The 24,756-nt window shown below is 48.4% G+C and overlaps 1 protein-coding gene across 1 annotated transcript; it reads left to right on the plus strand.

The window, feature by feature from the left end:
- Positions 1 to 2,127: 2,127 nt before the first annotated feature.
- Positions 2,128 to 9,586, plus strand: KRT8 (keratin 8). The gene is made up of 9 exons (XM_004374001.3): positions 2,128 to 2,487; positions 5,016 to 5,224; positions 5,874 to 5,934; positions 6,432 to 6,527; positions 7,137 to 7,301; positions 7,569 to 7,694; positions 8,290 to 8,510; positions 8,669 to 8,727; positions 9,334 to 9,586. The coding sequence occupies exons 1-9, from the start codon at positions 2,143 to 2,145 to the stop codon at positions 9,531 to 9,533; spliced, it is 1,482 nt and encodes a 493-aa protein (XP_004374058.1). The 5' UTR covers positions 2,128 to 2,142; the 3' UTR covers positions 9,534 to 9,586.
- The last annotated feature ends 15,170 nt before the right edge of the window (positions 9,587 to 24,756 follow it).

Genomic DNA, 24,756 nt, shown 5'->3' on the forward strand with positions numbered 1-24,756 from the left:
CATTTGGGAGAATTAAAACCAAACCAAACCCATTGCTGTCAAGTCGATTCAGACTCATAACGACCCTATGGGATAGAGTAGAACTGCCTCATAGGGTTTCCAAGGCTGTAATCTTTATGGAAGCAGACTGCCACATTTTTTCTCCTGCAGAGTGGCTGGTGGGTTCGAATTCTGGCATTTCGTTTAGCAGCTGAGCACTTAGCCATTGCATCACCAGGGCTCCTTTGGAGAAAATTAAGCATTGTTTACAGGATCTGGGAGAGGGCTTGGTGTAAATAGGTGCTAACTGGATTCCCTCTGCCTGGTTCAGCACACTCTGGAGGTCCCAGCCTGAAGACGGGTGGGGAGAGGAAAAAGGAACGAGGAAAGAGGGTGTGACCTTGGGGTCCTCTCTGGGAGTCTCTGGATTTATCTTTTTGGAAGAGACTTCAAAGTGTGTCCGTTTATGTGTGTGTGTATGAGCTTGTCTGTGTGTCTGTCTCTTAGGATTTGTCTGTTCGCCAGAGAGAGGGGACTGTCTGGCAATGGACTGTCCCTCTGGGTAGGGGTTTATGTGCCCATCCTTTGGGAGCCTGGGTGTCTCTCCTGGAGAAGGATTGGGAGGAACCCGTAAATTTGCCCTCCTAGTAGGTAGTCACCCCCTTCCTTGAGTTGGGAGCTATGTGTTGCCTGTACCTCTCTTTCTCCTCCAGTGGATCTGGGTTTCTGTCATCTGTTAGTCCCTTGGGTTAAATTTCATCCAGTTCCCACCTCATGCCCTGCAGTACCTTTCAGAGAATCCAGCCCCAGCCACAAGGTAATTGCAGCTGGAATGTCTGCCTCGGGGACCCAAACCTCCTGCCTTTGGCCCACAGCCTGCACCCATGGTTGCCCCACCCAGCCCCACCCGGGCCCTGGGTGCCTTGCTCAGCTCCCCATTCTCTAACTTCCTACAGGTGTGTGCTGTGCCCCAACCTGCTTTCCTGACTCACTCTAATAATGGGTTCAGGGAGACAGGTGCAGGGACTCTTTCCTCCATCTCCTCTGGCCAGTTGGGGGCCTAGGAAGAGAAGGAGGGTCCAGGTGGCTGCAGACTTGCTCACCATCAGTGTCGGGCGCCACCCCACTCCACTCCACCCCACTCTACATTGTCCTTTCTCACTCCCGGTGATTCAGTCACTGGGAGCTATGAGAATGACTCCCCCAAGCCAGAACGAGAACAATGAAGACCCCTGCCCCAGCTCCTCCTTCCCCTGTTCTTCCCCAATCCCTCCCTGCCCTTTTAGCCCCTGTTCTTTGTTCTCTGTTCCCTTCAGCAAGGTTTACAGTGCTAGGTTTGGATAGAGGATCCTGGGACCATGGAAGGAGAGGAGGGCACTCGGTTATGTCCATGGAAAGTGTCATCTTTGATCTCACTTTATCTTGCACGTACAGACCGAAAGGGAAGATAGCCAGAGTGTGTGTGTTTTCGTTCCACAAATATTTACCAGGCCCCTCTTGGCGACCTGGCACAATACCAGGTGCTGAGGGTACAGCAGTAACTGAGGAGAGACAGAGGCAAATGGCTGACCTCAGGTTCAAAGTTTCAGAGCCCAGGTGCCCTGTGATCTAGCTGGGAAGACCCCCATAATCCCTTAAAGGGGGAGAAAAACACTGAGGTTTCTTGTGGGGTGTCAGTGCTCAGAGGAGACCCAGATGCCAGGGGTCCCTTTCCTGCTATGCTTCCCAGTTCTCCAGTTTATCTCCCACAAGAGGGAAGGAGACAAGACCCAGGAGTCAGGATTCCAGTGGCTGAGGGGTCCAGAGCAAGTCTCCTTGATACAGGGAGCTCTCCTGCATGGCTGCCCGGGCACATTCCTTCCAGTTTCACATTCACTGAATTGCTGGATCCTGGGTTTCTGGGGCGGTGCTGGAGTGGGCCCCTGGGTGGGAGCAGCTCTCTGCTGCCCCCACCTGAGTCCTGCCTGGAGGTGGCAGGTGGCAGGTTAGGCCCGGCCCCCTCAGGGTGTAGCCACTCAGGTACAAGGCCGCACCCCCGCCCTTGGGCTGGGTTCTCTTTTATAAGGGCCATTGCTGGGAGCTGTCCTCCACCTAGAAGCAGCTTTTTGGCTCCTTCTCAAATCTCTGTCTTGTTCCGCTGCTGCCTCCTCTCCAGCCTTCACCATGTCCATCAGGATGACCCAGAAGACCTACAAGGTGTCTGCCTCTGGCCCTCGGGCCTTCAGCAGCCGCTCTTACTCGAGCGTGCCCTGCGCCCGTACCAGCTCCTCGTCCTTCTCCCGGGTGGGCAGCAGCAGCGGCTACCGGTGCGGCCTGGGCCCCAGCGTGGGCCTGGGTGGGGGCTTCTGCGGGGCAGGAGGTAGTGGGGGCATCACGGCCGTCACTGTGAACCAGAGCCTGCTGAGCCCCCTTAAGCTGGAGGTGGACCCCAACATCCAGGCCGTGCGTACCCAGGAGAAGGAGCAGATCAAGAACCTCAACAACAAGTTTGCCTCCTTCATCGACAAGGTGAGGGTCCCCCCTGCATGGTTGGCTCTGCCTGCCACCCTGTGAGGGTCTGCACCCTCTCTCCTGGCCACCCTGTTGGTGGGCACATCTTTAGTCCCTCAACTGGCGTCCTGCTGGCCCCACTCACCCTGCAACACTCCCTTCCAACCTATGACTCACTTCTCCCTTGCACTTCGGTTGGGCTGAGGCAGGGATGGGGAGAAGGTCCGGGATGGCTTGTGACTGAATTCTGGGGCTTCCTCCCTCCCTCAAACTACCCCCCAAGTCGAGGTCTGAGTTTTTAAGCTGTGGGGTGAGAGAAGAGGCCCCTCCTCCAGGTTCACCCGTCTCCCCTAACACTGCTCCACTGGATCCTTAGTGGTGCCCGGTGCTATTTTTTTTTTTTTTTTAAATTGGGGTTTGATAGGATTCTAGGAGAAGGAAGAGGGTGTCTTGACTTAAATGGGAAAATACTGATTAAGGCTTTTGGCGCCCCAGGGCCTGAGTGTGGGGGCCACAAAGATGAGTCATAGCTTGGCCCGGGTCCTGGGAGCCAGAGGTGGGGGGCGGGGCTGGGAGAGGCAGAGACACTCTCCCTACCGTAGGGTGAAGGGCTGAGGTCCGCCCGCTTTGGGACGCTCTCCGTCCGGCTGTCGGAGCAACTAGCGCCTGGGGGTGGGTGTGTATCAAGGGTCCGGTGGCATGGGGGTGGTGGTTGGGGAAACGCCAGGGCCTGGCTTCAGAAAAGCCCCCATCCGGGATTCAAAGTCTTCGGGCGTTGTACAAACCACCCGGGTTGCAGGGCCTGTTAAGGCGTTGAGTTTATGACTTCAGATAACGCGTCCAGTCAACGCCCCTCTTCCCGCTGAGCCCTCGCACCTTTCACTCTTCCCTACCCAGCTCCGCTCCAGCGGCCTGGCTCCACTTTCCCAGGAAAGCAGCCAGGCCGGGTTTTGCAGCTCTAGGGGGCCCCCTAGGGGCCCCAGCGGGCTGGCGGGCGAGCAGGAGGATTGGGCTCCTCCCTGCTGACTAGCTTCTGGGAGGCATTGTGGGAAAGGAAGGAGAGAAATCCTGGGGCAGATCAGAGCCCTTAGGAATTGGAGTCCCCCAGGAAACACAATTTCTCTCGTTCTTTAGAAAAAGATTGCGGGTTCCTTGCCTCTTTCTAAGCATTCTCGATTTTACATCTGAAGTGCGCTGTGCCAGCTCTGGGGTTCTTACAGTCAGTAGTTAAGTACACACGTGGTTCCCCTGTTTCCTACCTGGTTACCCTGCTAAGTCTGATTTTTCTCGCCTATAAAGTGGGCATAATAGTCCCTAGATCAAAGCGTTTTTGCCTATTCAACGATAAAATGTGTGTAAAGTGTTTAGTAGTCTTGGCTCATATTACATAGTTGCTAGGGCTAGCTGTTTTAATCACTATCATTTTTATTATTAGGAGCACAGAATGACCTGGAGAAGAGAAAGACTTAGAGACAGGGAGTTTTGGGTTCTAGACTATACCCTTAAGACATCCTTCTCTTCCAAGTCCATCCAATTAAAAAAAAATTACAATTTTGGGTTGGTTAAAACAGAAACAAAACATTCTCCATCTTGAAACTAGTCTATTGTTCTTTCTTTTATAAATTTCCCATCTAATATGCTCTAATTTCGTCCTAAAATTTGGATTCTTTGAGCCCAAGGAACGCAGGACCTTTGTGTTTGGGGCAGGAGGGGAGGGTTATGGATTCAAGGGTAGGGCTGGGGTGGGAGACCCACTCCCAGGCCCTCTGCCTTTTGGACAGTCTTCAACAGATGCTGATGAATCTCAGAGAGAGTGCTGTGGGAAGGAGGGAGGAGCCTTCAGTTTGCAGACAGACCTTTCAGGCCTCTTACTTCTTCCCCAGCTAAGAGTGACTTCTATACAGAAATGGGGCTCCCAAAAGGGCCTGCTTGAGTTCCTCTAGGCCATTGCAGGGTTGAGGAGACCAGGCTCACGAAGGGGAAGCAACTCAAGGTCATGTAGCACAGGTTAGTAGCAGTGTTTGGCTAGGACCTAGGCCTACTGTCCAGTGCTCTTCGGACAAAGCTTTGGATAAAGCTTCCCTATAATCTCCATGAGTCCCTCAAAGTCACTCCAAATAATAATGATGATAATATTATTTGATATGAACAATCTACATTTTCTTTTTTAAGTCTTATATGAGTATAAATAAAAGCATCCTTACAAAACTTGGCTATTTTTCTTGATCTGTAATAGACAATGTAAATATTAAGACCTATTTGCTATGCAAACACAGCTTCAATGTAAGTCCCCTAACTGCCCCCTTCCAACCATGCTCCCCACCCATTCCAGCATTGGAGGGGCATGGCTCCCTACCCCTTCATCACGCGGTCTCCCTCATGTCATGGGTGATCCTCCCAAAACAGTTAACCAGGTTGCTGGATTCCAGGGACCTCATTGCTTGGGGAGTGGATTAGAGGAAGAGACAGAATTTACAGTCTCCAAGTGCTTGCTCTCTAAGCCCTGGCCTGATGTGGACCTGCTTGTTCCCTCCTTCCCTATGCAGGTGCGGTTCCTGGAGCAGCAGAACAAGATGCTGGAGACCAAGTGGAACCTTCTGCAGCAGCAGAAGACATCTCGGAGCAACATGGACTGCATATTTGAGAGCTACATCAACAACCTTAGGCGGCAGCTGGAGACGCTGGGCCAGGAGAAGCTGAAGCTGGAGGCAGAGCTGGGCAACATGCAGGGGCTGGTGGAGGACTTCAAGAATAAGTGAGCTACTCGCCCTCCCCCAACTGAGGTCATCCTGCATCGCCCCTTGGGACCAGAGGCTAAAGTCCCCATGGCCCTCTACTTCTGGGCAATGCAGTCCTATATAACTAGGGTGACCATATGACTGGGTTTGCTCGGGACAGTCTAGGTTTATGCCCGTTGTCGCAGAGTAATTGTTAATAGCATCCCTCTCAATATCAGAACTGCTTGTATTTGGACAATAAATTTTATGGTAATGTTTATATACTCAACATAAGATGGGAGAGACAGGTAGCCAACAGGCTCAATTTTATACTTACATCCCTGGCCCCTATTTATTCATGACCCCTGACCTCCAGCAAACCCCAGAAACTTCTCCCTGAGGTCTGTGTCAGTCTCTGCTTCTGACCTTCCCAATATATCCAGTGCAATGTGGATTCATGAATATATAGAGAGATTTCTTGCTCTAGGCCTCCCCATTGGCTGAGGATAGTATGGGGTGAGGACAGGGAGATGGTAACTGGCTGGGTCAGAAGAATCAGCCCTCTCATATCCTATATTCTCCATAAACGGAATTTTCTAGATATTCATGTCCCCCGTCCCTTTCAGGAAACCCAGGGAAGCCTCACATTTGCCGTCATCCTCTGATTCTAAGCTATTGTCTCAACAGGTATGAGGATGAGATCAATAAGCGAACAGAGTTGGAGAATGAATTTGTCCTCCTCAAGAAGGTGAGGGAGTACCCATATCCCCAACCAGACCCTGGAGGCTGGGGCTTAGAGACTCGGACTAAGAAGGCATTCTGAATTCTGTCCCTAAATGTTTCCAAGTAATGGGACAAATTCATTTATTTCAACATTTGAGTGCCTCCTAGGTACATAGCATAGAAAGGTAGAGAAGGACAGAAAGATAACTAGGTGCCTCTGGACAGAATTCCGGACATCGATATTGGGACATGGTTAATAAAATGGAGCAGTAAAATTGGAGCTCTGGCCATAAAAGGCTTCCTGGAGGGGAGGGTGTGTTTCAGCAAGCAGATGTGAAGGTGTTGGGCTAGGGCTGTAGGTACGATGGAGCAGAGGACTGGGTCCTAAGGTAGTTAGGGGTGGGGAAGACGATTAGCTAGAAGGTCCTGAAGTCTAGGCTATTTGGTCTACAATGAAGAGCCCCTGGGTTGGGGTTGGGTGTGGGCACTCAGCTCATGCTCCCTCTCACCCCCATTTCCTAGGATGTGGATGAAGCTTATATGAACAAGGTGGAGCTGGAGTCCCGCCTGGAAGGGCTGACTGACGAGATTAACTTCCTCAGGCAGCTGTATGAAGAGGTATGTTCATGGGGGCTGGGGAGTCAGTCCCTTTACCCTTGATCTTAGCATACCAACAGACAAGGGCCCACCATGAATAATCACAGCTACCAATACTAGCCCAGCATGGGTGCCTTACATGCTCTGTCCCCCTGTATGAGGGGGGTGATTGCCACGTCTCACAGATGAGGAAGCGGGCCCAGAGAAGAGAAACAACCTGTGCAGAGTCGTCATGCAGAAAGTGGTGACCCTGCTGCAAACTTAGGCCCACTCTGTCCCCAAAGCTGTTGTTCCTAATCTTTGGGCCACATTGGATTGCCCTGTGGGCTTAATATTGGTAGCTGAGAGGATGGATGGACTCTTCCCCTTTGGTTTCTCACCCAAAGCTAGGCTTTCTTTTATCCTTGCCTCATTTCATATTTAGCTCCCTCCATGTTTCAGGTCTTTTGACCCATCTTCCTTCTTTAGGAACTTTGCCTTCTTCCCAGCCCGAACTTTTACTTGCTTCTCTCCTGTGCTGCCCTGTCTTATCCTTTAGTTGCCCTGTCTTATCCCCTAAGGTAGGCCCTTCTGTAAAACGGGGTTCCTTGTAGGCAGGGACAGAGTCTCACCACTTTCTCTCCATGATAGGAGATCCGTGAGCTGCAGGCCCAGATCTCGGACACATCCGTGGTGCTGTCCATGGACAACAGCCGCTCCCTGGACATGGATGGCATCATTGAAGAGGTCAAGGCCCAGTACGAGGAGATCGCCAACCGCAGCCGGGCTGAGGCCGAGTGCATGTATCAGATCAAGGTGAAGAGCACCCCCACCCCACCCCCGGCCACACCTATGCTCTAGTCACAGGGAGAGAGCAGGATTTCAAACTCTGCTGAGCCTGCTGGGTGGATGCTGGATTCCCTGTGCCTGGAGGCCTAGAAGAAGGTCTTCAGTGGGGTGTGTGTGTGTGTGGAGATGGGGGGACAAGGTGACCTGGCAGAGCAGGCACTCTCTCTTGGGTGGAGGGCACCTTGGGCTCCAGGGGGCATCCCCTCAGGCCTCACTCCTTGTCTTTCACCACAGTATGAGGAGCTGCAGACACTGGCTGGGAAGCATGGGGATGACCTTCGTCGTACGAAGACTGAGATCTCCGAGATGAACCGGAATATTAACCGGCTCCAGGCTGAAATAGAAGCGCTCAAAGGCCAGGTATGGACTAAACTAGCCTGGGGGTGGGAAAGGATCCTTGGACACATCTGGGTGAGAGGAGATAATGTAGGGAAGAGTAAGGGGGCTGGGGGCCAGGGGCAGGAATCCCAGACCAGAGTTCGGGAGTTGGAGGTAAGAGTTACAGCGCAACTTCTCAGACTGTTCCTGGGAAGGTGACCAATGCTAAGGTGGTCCCTGGGGCCGTGACAGGGGTGGAAGGAGGTTGGGAAGGTAAGTTGAGGTCCAGAATGGGTCCCCCAACCCTGCTTTATTTTATCTGTCTTATATATCAGGGTGAGATTGGGTTATGATGCTTTAAGAAAGTCTAGAAACCAGAGATTTAATCCAGTTAGGGTGCGGGATGATGCCGTATAGTGTCATAGGTGAGAACTTTGTGAGGGGAAGTGCCTGGAAGCCTCCATAGTTCTCCATTCTCACTCTGCTTCCTGAGTCTTACTTCCCACATTTTCTTTGAGCTGGGTGGGGTTAGTTAGTCTGGGTCAGAGAAGGACCCTAAAGAAGAGGGAATGGGCACAGGGGGAAGAGGCACATCAGATATCCTCCTACCTGCTTACCTGTCCCCCTACCCCCACAGAGGGCTTCCCTGGAAGCTGCCATCGCTGATGCTGAGCAGCGTGGAGAGCTAGCCATTAAGGATGCCAACAGCAAGCTGGCCGAGCTGGAGGCTGCTCTGCAGCGAGCCAAGCAGGACATGGCGCGGCAGCTGCGTGAGTACCAGGAGCTGATGAACGTCAAGCTGGCCCTGGACATCGAGATCGCCACCTACCGCAAGCTGCTGGAGGGCGAGGAGAACCGGTGAGTATGGGGGTCTCTGATGCTGGCCCTGGTGCCCCATGCCTGGGACCTGGGGCAGGTAGGGATGGGTGCTGTCCCCTTGGAATTTGGGTCCTGTTGTCCTGGGACAAGAAGGACTAGGAGTTTGTCCTGATGTCCCATGTGTCTTCTGGGTACAGGCTGGAGTGTGGGATGCAGAATGTGAGCATCCATACAAAGACCACAAGTGGCTACTCCGGTGAGTGTCCTGGGCCCTGCAGGATGGAGGTGGGAGGGCAGGGCCTGTATCTGTCCTCCCGGGGATTTCTCCATAAGGGAGGCATGTTCTGGGGGTGCTGCTAAGTTGTTTGTCCAGTGACCTTATCTTGAGCTCTTGGCAGTTGAGGAGGGCGTCCACGAGAAGGAGCAGGATCCTTGTTCTTGGAAATCCCAGGGTAATGGGGGACATACCCAGGACTCAAATCATATAGTTAACAATAGAAAGCACCCAAATAGATGGTAGCTCTATGCCAGGCACAGTGCTAAGTGCTTTACATGGTTCATTTTATTTACTATTTATACAGTCCCTGTAAATTTTCCTGTTTTACAGAAGAGGAAGCTGAGGTCCAATTAAATGACTTGCCCAAGGTCACATAGCTAATACTGAAGCACTTTCCCACACTGCTCCTGGTCCCCCCTCTCCCCCCAACCCCCAACACACACATTCTGGAGCAGTGAACCTAGCAAACCTGGGCTAGATTCCCCATCCCTGAGGGCAGTGTACGGAGTGAGCAGAGAGAAGGGCATGGGACCTGGTGTGGGGAGGAACACCTATGCTCATGTGGCTGCCTCTGTCCCTGATCAGGTGGGCTGAGCTCGGCCTGTGGGGGCCTCATAAGCCCTGGCCTCAACTGCAGCCTGAGCTCCTTCCAGTCCAGCTTCAGCTCTGGTGGAAGCAGCGGCTCCTTCATCCGCACCGGTTCCCCGAACGCCGTGATTGTGAGGAAGATTGAGACCCGTGATGGGAAGCTGGTGTCTGAGTCTTCTGATGTCCTGCCCAAGTGAATGGCCACTGTGGCCCCTCCCAGCCTACACCTGCCCCTGGCTGCTCTGGAGATTTCTGGCAAGGAGCTGTGCAGGGGCACGTAGGGAACAGGAGACCTGAGGCTTGGCCAAGCCCTCAGCCCAGCCCTCAGCCTGCCCTGCTGGGGGGGGAGTCTACTGCTTGGAGTACCCTTTCTTGCCCATGACTCCAGCTAAAACCAATTGTTGTTTTCCAAAATAAAGCCTGAACCAACCCACCTTGCTGTGAGTGCCGCTCTTGTCCACAGGAGTGGGAGAGGGAGGTGGTCAGGAGGCCTCTTTGTGGGATGCAGAACCTGGAAGAGGCCAGGAGGGAGCTCTAGGGAGGGAAGCCTAGCCTTCTCCAGGCTCTTCTGGAAGAGACTTCTTTGTTGAATCTGGTTGATCCCTTGGCCTTTGCTGTAAATGTCCACATCGGTCACAACAGCCCCTAATCTTTGACAGCACTTTACAGTTTATAAATACCCCATTCTAATTCATCTACACAACAAACGCTGTGAGGTAGGCAGAGTAGGCTGTAGATGGTATTATCAGGACAGAGTTTAGTTTACTTACCTGAGTTTACAGGAGGTTGGCATTAGGACTACTTGCAGGCCTGGAGAGACCAAGTAATTTGCTCAACTAGAAAGTGACAGAGCTGGGATTCAAACCCAGGACTATCCAATTCCCAAGCCTATACTTCTCTTCAAGGAGCCCTGATGGTGCAATGGTTAAGCTCTTGGCTGCTAACTGAAAGGTTGGTGGTTCGAACCCACCCAGAAGCTCCAGAGGAGCAAGACCTGGCGATCTGCTCCTGTAAAAATTACAGCCTCGGAAGACCTATGTGGCAGTTCTACTCTGTCACATAGGGTCGCTATGAGTTGGAATCTACTTGATGGCACACAACAACAACATACTTCTCTTCAGCCAGGCACGTGGCTTCTTTTTGTGGTCAGAGATGTGTTTTCAACATCTTCATTCTTTCTGTTTAAGCCAGAGACCATGGAGTCCTGATTTTCCCATCATTCAAAGGTCCAGAGTCCATTCTCAGTAGTCAGGTGTGTCACACCACGATTTCTAGAAGCCAAGATAGTAGAGGACCTGGCCTTGATTAGTGGGCTTTTACTTGCTCCACTCACAGTCACACCCACCCTGCCTGGCTCTTCGACACCCCCTTCCTGCCCTCTCACATGCTGAATTTATATCTTATGGAGGGCTTGAGTGTCTGTAAAGGGTGTGTGTGTATTCTGTATTTGCATGTGTAGGCGGATGTGGTGTACAGATTTTATGAGATGTGTAAATAAGGGGTTTGCCTGCCTTTGTTGAAACACAGAAGCTCTGAGCTTTAGGGCAGGAGCGGAGGGTTAGGACATGGCTGGACGGAGCCAGACATCCCCAACACTCCTGCTCCACTGCCACCACCATTGAGGTCCAGGCAGACACAGCTGTCGCTTAGCACTGGACTAAGTGTGGACAAGCCCTGGGCATGGCTGAGATGAGGCATTTTGAATAAGGGAGAATAGTCCGGAAACACGTGCAGAGTGTGCGATGGGTGGAGATAGCACAGAGCAAGGAGCACAGACCTAGCCCTGCTGTGGGGTCCCCTCCAGGACCATGTCTCCTCAGCCCCTGGACCCCCACTGAGGGCTTGTCTCGCTACCCCCCTAGCTACCCAACTCCATGGAGCTCTCAGACTAAGTCCAGGCTTCTACCTCCCACCCCCTCCCACCTAGTCCTACAAAAGGGCCAGGACTCTGGACATTGTCACAATAAAGGACTTTGCTCTTCGATGATAAAGCTAACGACAGCATTATCTAGAGCAGTGGCTCCCCAGCTATTTTGGCAGTGGCTCACAGTAAGAAATTAATTTTTATCACCACCCATGAACAAGAATTTCATAAAACAAGACCTGTCTTCTGCCCCCTGCTCAGGTATGACTCTTGACAAGGAGCTAGGAGGTGGTGTTAGAACCCACGGCAGAGGCAGCATCTGGTGAGAGGGACCTCTCCCACTGGGCCCCAAGTCAATATTTTTAATTGTGCCCCGCTGAAGCCGGCTAGCTTATCAGGTTCTGCCCCTGGACAGTGGGTGTGCTGGGGGCAGCCTTACCAGGAATTTCCACACCCTGGGTGTTTGATCAGGGAAAGGCAGGGACAGCTCCTTGTAGAATTCCCTTTCCTTTCATCCCCTCCCTCTCTCCCTCAATCTCTTCCTCCCTCCTTTCCTTCCCTCCATATTATTGTGATCAAGTAGTCCTTGGGTGGGTAGGCTGTTAATTGAAAGGTTGGTGGTTTGAGTCCGCCCAGTGGGACCTCAGAAGAAAGGCTTGGTGATTCTACTTCTGAAAAATCAGCCATTGAAAACCCTATGGAGCATAGTTCTACTCTGACATACATGGGGTTGGCACGAGTAAGAATTTACTTGAGGGCAACTGGTTTCCATGTAATCTCAAACAAAGATATCCCTAAAAAAAAAACCCCCAAAACAAAACACAAAACAAACAAATACCAAATCCATTGCCATTGAGTCTATTCTGACTTATAGTGACCCTATAGGACAGAGTAGAACTGCCCCATAGGGTTTCCAAGGCTGTAATCTTTCTGGAAGCAGAGTGCCACATCGTTCTCCTGTGGAGTGGCTGGTGAGTTCAAACCACCAACCTTTTGGTTAGCAGTAGAGTGCTTAACCACTGCACCACCAGGGCTCCTTTAAACAAAGATAAGAGCTGGAAATTTAATTCTCATTTAGATGAGGAAACTCAGGAAGGATGGAAGGTAACATTTCTTTGGGCAGACTTTGTGATTCATCACATCCCAATCCTCCATTAATCTTGTGAGGCAGGTATTAAAATCTTCACTTTATGGATGTAGAATTTGCCTAAGGCTACATAGTAAGTAATGGAAGTGGTGCCCTAATTCTTGGACCGGCTCTTTTGACGATACTAGATTTCTATCAAAAGCCGCCTGGGTGGTGCAAACTATTAAGCGCTCCATTACTGGCCGAAAGTTTGGCGGTTAGAACCCACCCGGAGATGTCTCAGAAGACAGGCCTGGTGATCTGCTTCTGCAAGGGCATAGCTTTGAAAACCCTATGGAGCGGTTCTACTCTGCATCTGTGCACATGGGCCATCATGAATTGGAATTGACTCTACGACAACTAACAACAGCTTTCTTATCACACATAGATAAAATTTTTCAACTTCTTTTTTATTTGTTTTTAAAGAGGTAATTACTGCACATTGTACACAATTCAAAAGGACAAAAGGGCTTCCTTCCTCACCAGTCACCCAGTTTCTTTCCCAGAGGGCAACTAATATCACCAGTTTCTTGTGATTCCTTCCAGATAGAGTTCGTGTAAATATAATTATTTAGGTACATACATATATACATTTATACTTATTTTGCACAAAGTGTAGTGTATGATACGTTGTGTTGTTAAATAGTTTGATTTGACATTCATTTGACCCCTGTTCTTTCCATGTCATTATGTAACTGTTCTTTTTCACAGCTGCGTAATATTCCACTTAAGGATGTGCTATAATTTATTTAACCAGTCCTCCATTGGTGGGTCTTTTTAATCTTTTGCAATGACAAGAATGTCACAATTAATAATAACCTTGGATACATGTCATATCATACATGGTGGGGATATCTGAATAATCCTTCTAAGTGGAATTGCTGAGTCAAAGTGTATGTACGTTAAAATTTTTGATAGATATTTTAAAAAAAAAAGCTTGAATTCTAATGGGACTGAATTTTAGGTTCCTACAAAATCTGCATGTGTAGAAGGCCCATTTTTTACCATTCCAGATGGTCATTATTCCTTACGTCTCTCATTCCCAGGAATATAATGAAGAATCCTCTAAGCATTTGTGGACCATTCTTCATACCTTGTGGTTCTAAGGTTTTGCCGTGCCAGCTCAAGATGATTTGAGCTAAGATGATCTATGAGGTTCTCTGCAGCAGGGGGATTCTCAAAGTGTGCTAAGGATGAGGGGTAGACAGACCAGAAAGTAGGGGGCTAGGAATGGAGGAGGCCAATTGAGGAGTGCAGTAAAGTGCAAAAGTGCTCTTATGTTAAATGTACAGCTCGATGAATTTTTACCTATGTTCACGTCTGTGATACAGAACATTTGCTGCATCACAGAAGCATCCCTTGGGCCCCTTGCCAGAGTACACTTTTAAAAATACAAATCAGATTTAATTACTCTTCTACTTAAAGCCCTTGAATGTGGACACCCAAAATGAAACCCCCAGTCCTGCTCTGGCCGTACCTGCCTCTCTGGCCTCATCCTGGCCGCTCTATCCTGTGTTCTCTCTGACCCAGTGGTGCTGCTTTTCAGTACTTGGCCCACATCATGTTTCCTCCTGCTCAGGGCCATTGCACATGCTGTTCCCTCTGCATGGAACACGCTGTGTTTCCTATGAGCACCCGGGAGCTTCCTAGTCATTCTTCAGAGTTCAGCTCAAACGTAGCTTCCCCAGGAACATCTTCTAGACATCACAGGCTGGATGGGGTAATTCCATAATAAATTCTCAAAGTCCCCTGTATTTTTTCCTCATAGATTATAGCTATTCATTCATCTGCAGTGGTATTTTATTAAGTCAGTCTTCCCCGCTAGACTGTAAGCTCCACAGGAGCATGCACTGCGTCACATCCTTCTGGCTCTCCACTGATTCTCCAGGGCCTAGCAGAGTGGCAGGCACATGGTAGATGGTCAGTACAAAATTATGAAATAAAAGAATGAATGAGCCATTTCCATACTGATGGTCATCTATTCTTTTTCTGCCATTTAAATCCTTTTAAATTCCTTCCTTTTGGGGAGATAGATCAATTTGTTCAGTCCTTTTCCAGAAACAGCTGGTGTATTGCTCTTTAAAAAGGTCTCTTTGCCACATGGCATTAGTGAGACTCAGGATTACACCCAGTCCTACAGCAACAGGGTGGCTGTCTTTAAGTGTCTGGGAAGGGGGTGGGGCAGAGCTTGACCTGTAATGCCTAGCAGTGTGTGCCTGGTGCCTGGGAGTGGGGAGGAGGTTGGAGGAGGGGAAAACAAAGACATATAAGACTTTAAACTACTTCCAGCTTTCCTGGAAAAACAATATATGTCCCAGAAACGTTAACTTCATATGTTTAGTCATTGAGTAAACATTCTTTGGACATGTGGGTGAACCAGACACTGCATTAGGCACAGGGTTGAAAGATTGGATGCTTGGCACATGGCAAGATGAGGAGTCAGTGTGCATGGTGATTTAGTGTGACACTGACTGCTAGTGGTCCCCCAATATCCATTCTCTCCCTTTTCCTCAGTATTTAGAACCCTTACGTGTTAGCTGGACTCATGGCTACTTGGAATAAAGACTATATTTTCCATCTCTTTTTGCAGATTACATGATCTTATATATAGAAAACCTCAATCCACAAGAAAGCTACTACAGCTAATAAACGAATTCAGCAAGGTGGCAGGGTACAAGGTCAACACGCAAAAATCAGTTGGGTTTCTATACATCAGCAATGAGCATTCTGAAAAGAAAATTAAGGAAACAATTGCATTTGAATTGCATCTAAAAGAATGAATACCTAGGAATAAAATTAACCAGGGAAGTGAAAGACCTGTAAACTGAAAATGATAAAGTATTACTGAAAGAAATTAAAGAAGATCTAAATAAATGGAAGGACGTACCGTGTTCATGGATTGTTGTTGCTCTTAGGTGCCGTCACGTCGGTTCCAACTCATATCGACCCAATGTATAACAGAATGAAACATTACCTGGTTCTGTGTCATCCTCACAATAGTAGGTATGTTTGAGTCCATTGTTGCAGCCACTGTGTCAATCCATCTTATTCAGGGTCTTCCTCTTTTTGCTCACCCTCTACTTTACCAAGCACAATGTCCTTCTCCAGGGATTAATAAAGTCTCCTGATAACATGTCCAAAGTAAGTGAGACAAAGTCTCGCCATCCTCGCTTCTAAGGAGCATTCTGCTTGTACTTCTTCCAAGACAGATTTGTTCATTCTTCTGGCAGTCCACGGTATATTCAACATCCTTGCCAAAACCATAATTCAAATATGGTAATTCTTCTTTGGTCTTCCGTTTTCCTTTCCCATCTTGAGCATGCAGATGAGGTGACTGAAAGTGACATCTTTGCTTTTTAACACTTTCTGCAGCAGGTTTGCCCAGTGCAATACATGGTTTGATTTCTTGACTTCTGCTTTCATGGACACTGATTGTTGGTCCAAGGAAAACGAAACCCTTGACAAGTTCAATCTTCTCTCTGTTTATCATGATGTTGCTTATTGGTCCAGTTGTGAGAATTTTTCTTTTCTGTACGTTGTGATGTAATCCATACTGAAGGCTATAGTCTACACACTGAAGATCAAAGACTACAGCCTTCAGTGTTCATGAATTAGAAGACTTAATATTGTTAAGATGGCAGTATACCCCAAAGAAATTTATAGATTCTATGCAATCCTCAGCCTTCTTTGCAGAAATGGAATAGCCAATCTTCATATTTACAGGAAACTGTAAGGGGCCCTGAATAACCAAAGCAATCTTGAAAAAGAAGAATAAAGGAGGATGACTCACACTTCCCTATTTCAAACCATGCTATATAGCTAAAGTAATCAAAACAGCCTGTTATTGGAATAATGATAGACATATAGACCAATGGAACAGAATTGGGAGTCCAGAAATAAACCCATACATCTACGGCCAATTGATTTTTACAAGGGTGTTAAGTCCATTCAGTGGAGCAAAAATAGTCTTTAATAAATGGCGCCAGGACAACTGGATCTCCACATGCAAAAGCATGAAACTGGACTCATATTTCAAGTCATATACAAAAATCAACTCAAAATAGAACTAGGACCTAAATGTAAGAACTAAAACCATAAAACTCTTAGAAGAAAACATAGGGGTAAAAGCTTAGAGATCTAGTTTTTGACAATGAGTTCTTACATATGACACCAAAAGCAGGAGCAACAAAAGACAAAATAGATAAATTGGACTTCATCAAAATTAAAAACTTGTGTGCGTCAAAGGACTTTACCGACAGAGTGAAGAGACAACCCATAGATTGGGAGAAAATTTTCAGAAACCACATATTAGGTAAGGGCTTAATTCCAGACTATATGAATAACTCCTACAATTTAGCCACAAAAATACAAACAATCCAATAAAAAAAGGGCAAAGAACTTGAATAGACATTTTACCAAAGAAGATATACAAATGGCCAACAAGCACCTGATAAAATGCTCATCATTAGTCATTATGGAAATGCCAATCAAACCACAAGATACCACTTCACCCCCACTAGGATGGCTATGCCAAAAAAAAAAAAAAAGAGGAAAACAACAGGTGTTGGTGAGATGTGGAGAAATTCCCTGGTGGGAACGTAAGATGGTGCAGCCCTTACGGAGAACAGTTTGGCGGCTCCTCAAAAAGTTAGTTCTACGTGAACTACCATGTTGTTGTCGTTATAGGCCATCGAGTCGATTCTAACTCATAGTGACCCTATATGACAGAGTAGAATGACCCGATAGGGTTTCCTAGGCTGTAATCTTTACAGGAGCAGATCACCAGGCCTTTTCTCCTGCGGAGCCACTGGTGGGTTCAAACTGCCGACTTTCGGCTATCAGCTGAGCAATTAACTACTATGCCACCACGGTTCCTTAGAATTACTATATGACTCACAATTCCAAAGAATTGAAAGCAGGAATGCAAACAAATAATGGTACACAAATGTTCATTGCAACACTATTCGCAATAGGTAAAAGGTGGAAACAGCCTAAATGTCAATCAGTAGATGAATGGATAAACAAAAAGTGATACATACAGACAATGGAATATTACTCAACCATAAAGAGAAATGAAGTTTTGATACATGCTACAACATGGAAGAACCTTGAAAACATCACGCTGAGTGAACAAATCTGTAACAAAAGTACAAATATAGTAAAATCCCACTTATATGAAATATTTAGAATTTGGCAAATGTATAGAGACCAAAGTTTATTAGTGGTTACCAAGGGTGGGAGTGAGGGGGAAGGGAAAGTCATTGCTTAGGGAGCACAGAGTTTCTGTTAAGGGTGATGGAAGAATCTGGAAATAGTGGTGATGGTTGCACATCGCAACGAACATGATTAATATTACTGTGTTGTGCGCATAAAAGATGTCGGAAAGGCAAATGCTTTGTTACATACGTTTTGTCCACAAAAAAAAAAAAAAAAGAAAAGGAAGGAAAAGCAGACTATATTCTCCAGCGTTCTTTGCAGGTAGCTGCGGCCATGTGACAAAGGGATGTAGTGGAAGGGGAAGGTGCCATTTCTGAGAAATGTCATTAAGGGGTGGGAGCACAAGTGATTCTTTCACCCTTCCTTTCGGCTGGCAGGAATGCACATGTAATAGTTGGAGTGCAGCAGCCATATTGGACCATGAGGTGACCTGGGGAATGAAAGCCATCTATGACAGAGCAAAGGATACATGGGACCTGGGTCCCTGCCTCCATCAGCTGATTATTTCCGTGTATCTGGACATTGAGACAGAAATAAACTTCTGTCTGAATCAGGTCACCGTTATTTATTTATTTTTTCCTGTTACTCCCAGCTGAAGCTAATCCTACAACAGTGAGCATATTAGCCTGTCTTAGAGACATGGTTGCCAGAGAAGCCTGGAAGATGAACAAGGAGAATAAACTGCAAGCAAACAGTATGAAAATTAACTTTGAATCCCAGTTCCACCCTTGACTTACTCTGTGTTGTTTGGAAAATCCCTCTTCTCTCTAAACAGAGGTTGGACTCAATGGTTGCTAAGATATCTTCTAGCCCAAACACTTTAGTCCCTGGACATTTTGGAGAGTCATGGTGGCAGGACCTGGAATGCTAAATTGAGAAATTTGTAATTGATCTTGGAAGCAGTGGGTGCCATTGGCGATTTTTTTTGGGGGGGAGAGGGCAAGGAAGTAACTTGATGGAGGCAGTGCTTTAGGAAGATGAATCTGTCATCTTCTAATAAGGACACACAGGGATGGACTAACCAGTAAGCAAGGTACACGTGGACTTACATTAAGCAAGGTACACACAGGCTTACTTGTGCTTACTTACTTACTTTGATGTGGTGAAACCTATGTGAAATTGTGCACTACAGATTAGCGGGAAACAACAAGTAAACTCGTGCATACCTTGCTTATTGAGTAATCGATTCCTGGGACCCATGACTGAAGGCAGCAAAGTGGAAAGAGTAAAATGGGACAATCAAACCAACTTCACAGGGTGGTTGCAAAGAGTAAATGAAATAATGTGTTTGAAGGTGTTTTGTGAACTATAAATGGCGATGCGTGTTCTTTCCCTCAGGAACCTTTTCAGGATGAATTCTCTCTCTGTCTTCCCTTCGGTGTCTCTCAAACATCCCACTGCCCCACATTCACTTCCCATGAGACCCAGGGAGCCTCAGAACGCAGGATGAAGTTGGAAAGAAGGCAGAGGGGGTCTGAGAAGACACCTGCCGGCTCCCTGTCCTCTGCCCTCTTGCCTCCCTCAGTCCCTTTCTTCCTCAAGTCTGTGCGCGGCTTCACAGTTTTCAAACCACTTGAGAAGGCTTTGCCTTATTTGATCCTCACATTTCCGTGAAGCAGGTTCAGTACTCATTTTATGGGTGAGGGACAAGGCCTGAGGTCCCGGGAGGGGAAGTCACTTCCTCAGGATTGCCTACTTGTTTGGTGGCAGAGCTTGGATCAGAACAAAGGACTTGTAACCCTGAAGTTTTTTCCAGAAGACCTTATCTGCCCAGACGCTTCTAACCGAGAGGCACTGGGGAGATTTGAAGGCTAAGGAGTGGCCCAAGCAGGTGGGCACCAGCGGAAGGGTGTGGGAGGGAGGGAGGGCACAGTTCTAGTTGTTACCTCTGTGCCCATGGGCCTCTTTACACAGGTCTTAGGCTCCCCCTGGAGGACATTGTGAGGGTGCCCAGCCAACTGTGTGTTTCAGAGCGTAGGCTACTCCTGACTTCTGGACTTTCTTCTGACTCTACTTTTTTTCTTCCAGCTTCTGGTCTACCTTTGGAGCTTTATTAGAACAGTGAGAATGCAGAATTGAAAGGCGCCTTGAAGATTTTTTTTTGTCTGGGGGGATTGCAAATTCAAACACTAAGAGGGGCCAGGGAGCTAAGAGAAAAGAGTGAATTGGGTCTGGGATAAGAAAATGTGGACATAGACCCACTTTATTTGCATATTAAAAATGATGAATACTCTCACGTTCACAAAGAATTAGGCTTCCCTGTAGTTTTTGAAACATGCGAGACTTTCATTCTTCCACTATAGATTGAAATGTTGGCATAGGGATGATTTAATTTTCTTTTTTATCTCTATCATAAGACGGTCCAAGTATGATGATAGTTGGCACCTGCCACTTATTGTTGGGACAGTAAAAGGGAATGGTGAGGACTATGGCAAACTACACTGAATTGCTTACAATGTATACAGGGCAGTCAATGCCACTCTTAGCCCTAGGTACGAGGACACCGCCCTGGGGCCCTTGCTTCAGCAGGCCCTGCTCTGTCACCTGTCTGGTGATTCCCCTCAACCCCACATGGAATTTCCAAGGGGCCAAGGGAGCATGCGCTCCTGGACAGAGCCTATGCTTCCCATCCCTTATTCTAGACCATGTTCCAAGTATCTACCAGTAGATGCTGCCTCATGGCAACCCCATCTGTGTCAGAGTAGAACAGTGGTCCATAGATTTTTTCAATGGCTGAGTTTTTGGATGTAAATCACCAGGCCTTTCTTCCGAGGTGCCTTTGGGTGGATTCAGTTAGCAGCCCAATGTGTAAACTGTTTGCCCCACCCAGGGACCCTCCAGGTATCTGGGACCCTAGAAGTATTTAATAGCCCTGAGCCTGCTTCCAGGAGCTGTTTGGGCTTCTTCCTCAGGCCCTTCCTCTTATGCACCCCTAGGCCTGAGGGTGGCTGAGGGTGGCTGATTTGAAGGGAGGGGCTGGAAGGGTCTAGAGCTGCCCTGTCCAATAAGGTAGCCACAAACCACATGTGACTACTGAGTACAAGAAACGCAGCCAGTCTAAATTGAGATGTGCTGTGAGTGTTAAATACAAGCTTGAAGACATAATATGAGAAAAAAAGAATGCAAACTATCTTATTAACAAATTGTTTATATTGATTACATGTTGAAATAATATTTTGGATACCTGTACCCACTGCCATTGAGTTGATTCTGACTCATAGTGGCCCAATACTTTGGATATATTGGATTAAATAAAACCCACCCAGCGGCTCTGCAAGAGAAAGACCTGGCAATCTGCTTCCATAAAGATTATAGCCAAGAGAACCCTATGGGGCCATTCTGCTCTGTCACACGGGGTCTCTATGAGTCGAAAATCCACTCAATGGCACCTAACAATATCAACATTTCTTTTAAAGAAGTCTCTGGATGGCCCAAATGATTAAGCACCTGACTACTAGCTGAAAGGTTAACAGTTCAAACCCACCCAGATGTGCATCAGAAGAAAAGCCTGGTGATCTGATTCCAAAAGGTTGCAGCCTTGAAAACCCTATGGAGCAGGTTTACTCTGCACGCATGGGGCTGCCATGAGTCAGAATTGACTTGACAGCAACTAACAACGACAACATTTCTTTTTATTTTTTAAATGTGGCTACTGGAAAATTTAAAATTCCTTATGTATCTGTGACTCATATTTCTATCGGACTGATATACAGGGTACTTGGCAGAGCATTCGATGTGTCCATGGGCTTGTGTGTGAGGCCCCTCGAGATGTGGGGTGGAGTTGGGGTCAGAAGAGCAGGGAGCCTCCTCTTGCACCCTTATCCCAGCAACTCAAATGTTGGGACCGGGCTGGGACAGTCTCTTTACTCAGCTCCTGCCCACTGTAGCCATGCAGGAATGTGATCTCAGAGTGGCCAGGATTTTCAACTTTGCAACAGAAATTAGAAATCTGGATTTCTATATGAAACCTCCTGATTTTTAATTGTTGGCAACTGATTCAAATGTTTAGAAGAAATACTGTTCTGGCCAAGACCACACGAGCCACAGGAAACGCATCTGTGGCTCTGAGACTGAGGTCTGAGGCTTGCCTTGGTTTCTGCAGCACAGGAGCCAGAGTCAGCATAAGAGAGACTGAGGGAGAACCACAAGCGCATAAAAGGGGTTTCAGGAGAAATCTCCTCCACCAATATTTAGAGTCCAGTATTGGCATTTAGGGGGCAGCGGTGGACTGGGGATCCGAGGGACACAGAGAAGTGTGGCAGCCTGGGGAGCCATGGATGGTCATCCTTTCCCTACTGCACGGATTGTTGCATCCAGCCTGCTGCTCAGCTTGTCTGAACCTCTGAAGAATGGGCTCTAACTCAGCCATAATGGAAGGAAGGAGGCGGGATTTTAGCAACCCGGAGATGCATCAGTTTTCCACTGGGGGGCAGCAGAGGAACAGGGAAGAGGCAGCTCTACAGGCTCCTTGGGGCCAAGCTTGCAGGGGAGGGGTTGGGGGGCCTAGTGCATTCTCCCCATTCTAGGAGTCAGGCTTGGGAGGCTTCTGGGTTGCAGGCCACCACTAGCCCACAGGATGCCTTTGTGCAAATCCCTGGGGGGATGCAGCCCTGTACCAGGGCATGGCTTGGTGAGTGGAGCTCTGGGTGGATTTTGGTTCCCATCCACCTGTGACCTGAATACTTGGCAACCCAGGGGCCATTGCTGTGGGGGTGGAGGCTAGGGGGTGAAGGCTCTGAGGGAAAGGGATGGGGCATCCCGGTTACTGCAGGTGTGTGTCCTCTGCACTGCACGCTCCAGGTTTGGGTACCAGGTGAGCGTCGCAGGGTTCCTCTAGAGAGCGCCACACTGACAGGTGCCCGCTTGCTGGTTCCCTCCTTCCCAGCAGGTGGCAGGCTCCAGACTTCAGACTCCAGACTCCAACAGTGGGAGGACCATGACGGCGCAGGGCTGGCAGGTGAAGCCGGGGGAGGGGGCAGTACCCAGGAGGAGGTGCTTGGCCGGGCCTCAGTCAGGCTGGGCTAGGAAGAGGGGGGGATTCCTGGCTTTGGAGGAAAGGGGACACTGCCCCATCAGAAGGCAGCTGGCACCTGTGAGCAGCCCACAGACACCCTGTTGTTTTAGAGGTGCAGAGAGCAAAGCCAGTGAGCACTGAAACAGAGCCAGGGTGGGAACTTAGTGTCCTCATGTCCAGCCCAGTGCCCCTGCCTCCACAGCACTCCTTTGGGTCACATCTGATCATATCACATCCCTGCCCAAATCCCTTCCCTAGAGAGACCCAAGCCCCTGAGCCTGGCGCTCAGAGCCCTGCCTGAACTGGCGGCTGACCTCTCTGATGCCATGTCCCCCACCACTCCCCTTCCCCCTCTCTCCTCCACTCAGGCAGCAGAGGAACCCACAACCTTCACACCTCTTAGCCTTGGCGTATGCTATTCTCCTGCCGGAATGCACCTCCCAGTTCTTGATCATGTAATGAACATTTTCCCTCCTTAGCTTTGGGTGGTGCAAATGGTTTACGCTTGGCTACTAACAGTGGCACCATAGAAGAAAGGCCTGTGGATTGGCTTCCACTAAAGATTATTGCCAAGAAAACCCTATGGAACAGTTCTACTCTGTAACACATGGGGTCTCCATGACTGGGAATCGACTTGATGGCAACAGGTTTGCTTTTTGGTTTTGGAACTTACTTAGGGTGTCACCCTGTGTCTAAGTCCTCCCTTGACCCCCCGAGGTTGGGCAACCGCACTCCCCTACACTCCACCACCACAGCCCTTTTCACTGCATTGCAGCCTCCCTGAACAGACGGTGAGCGTGGTGAGGGCCCTGTCTGTCTGGGATGCGTCTGTCAATGGATGCATCCCTGGTGCCTGGCACAGAGCAGGTGATTGAAAATATCTGGTGTTTAAATGAAAGGAAGGCTGACTACATTTTTTCTCCCCATCACAGAGGGAAGATAAGAGGGAATGTGCGCGCGCACGGGTGTACCTGTGTGTGCGCGTCCCTGCGTGTGTACACATGCATGCGTATGTGTGCATGTGTTTGTGGTTAGCGCACATGGGGAGGGCCTCGAGCACTGGAGACGAGGAATGACTCCTGTGGGAGGTTGTGTGTTTGCAGGCACACACAGGCACCGATAGGCAAAGACAGCCACGCTCACAGCAACCCTGAAAGACATGGAGCTCTGTCCACAGCGGGGGTTTTATTTATTTATTTAAAAATAATATTTTATTGCATTTTTGGTGAAAGTTTACACAGCAAGCTAGGTCGCCATCTGACAATTTCTACACAAATTGTTCAGTGACATTCGTTACGTTTATCACGACATTCTCTTCAATTGTGTTCTGTTTGTTCCATTTCCAGTACTCTAGTTTCCCTGCTCCCTTATCTTCTCATCTTTGTGTTTGTGTAATTGTTGATCTTTTGATCTCATCCTGATGATTTTTAAGTAGGGCACTCATCTTACAGGTAATATTCTTTGTCTTGTGTTCCACTCTGCTGTTTCACTAAAAGGTGATCTCAGCGGATAGGCTCCGTTCTAGGTTTAAAGAGTGTCTCAGGGCAATAGTCTCAGGGAGTCCTCGGTTCTCTACCGTTGCAGTTTGTCTGGATTTTTTTTTTTTTTAAGTAAGAATTTGAGTTCTGCTTCATAATTTTCTCCTGTTCTATCCAGGACCAACTATTGTGACCCCTGTCAGAATGGTCAGTGGTGGTAGCCAGGCACCGTCTAGTTCTTCTGGTCTCAGGGTAGATGAGGATGTTATGGCTTGTGTAGTCTTGTTTCTTTGCTGACCTTCTTACTGTTTTGCTCCTGGTGAGTAGAGACCCGTAGTTGGGTGGGTTTATTTATTTTTAAAACGTATTTTCATTGAAGTATAACATACACACAGAGAAGTACTTATGTCATAAGTGCACAGCTTGATGAATTTTCACAAACTGAATATATTCCTGCTGCCAGCATCCAGATCCAGAAGCAGAGCATGGCCGACACCTGGAAGCCCACAAGGGGCGCTTGGTCAATGCCTGCTGTCTGACTCCTGAGTTCTGGGATGGAGGGAGGGGCCCTGGGAGGAAAGTCTGGGGCCCACAGCCTCCCCTCGGAGGGCTTGGGCCTCCTGAGTGCTTCTCTAGGAGCTTCAGTGCTTTTTGAACCTGGGACCTGTGCCCGGTGCCTACTTCCACCATTTTGTTATTGTCTCTGGTTCCCCGCCCCCCG

This window comes from Trichechus manatus, unplaced genomic scaffold (genome assembly GCF_000243295.1).
Source record: "Trichechus manatus latirostris isolate Lorelei unplaced genomic scaffold, TriManLat1.0 scaffold00027, whole genome shotgun sequence".
Lineage (NCBI taxonomy): Eukaryota > Metazoa > Chordata > Mammalia > Sirenia > Trichechidae > Trichechus > Trichechus manatus.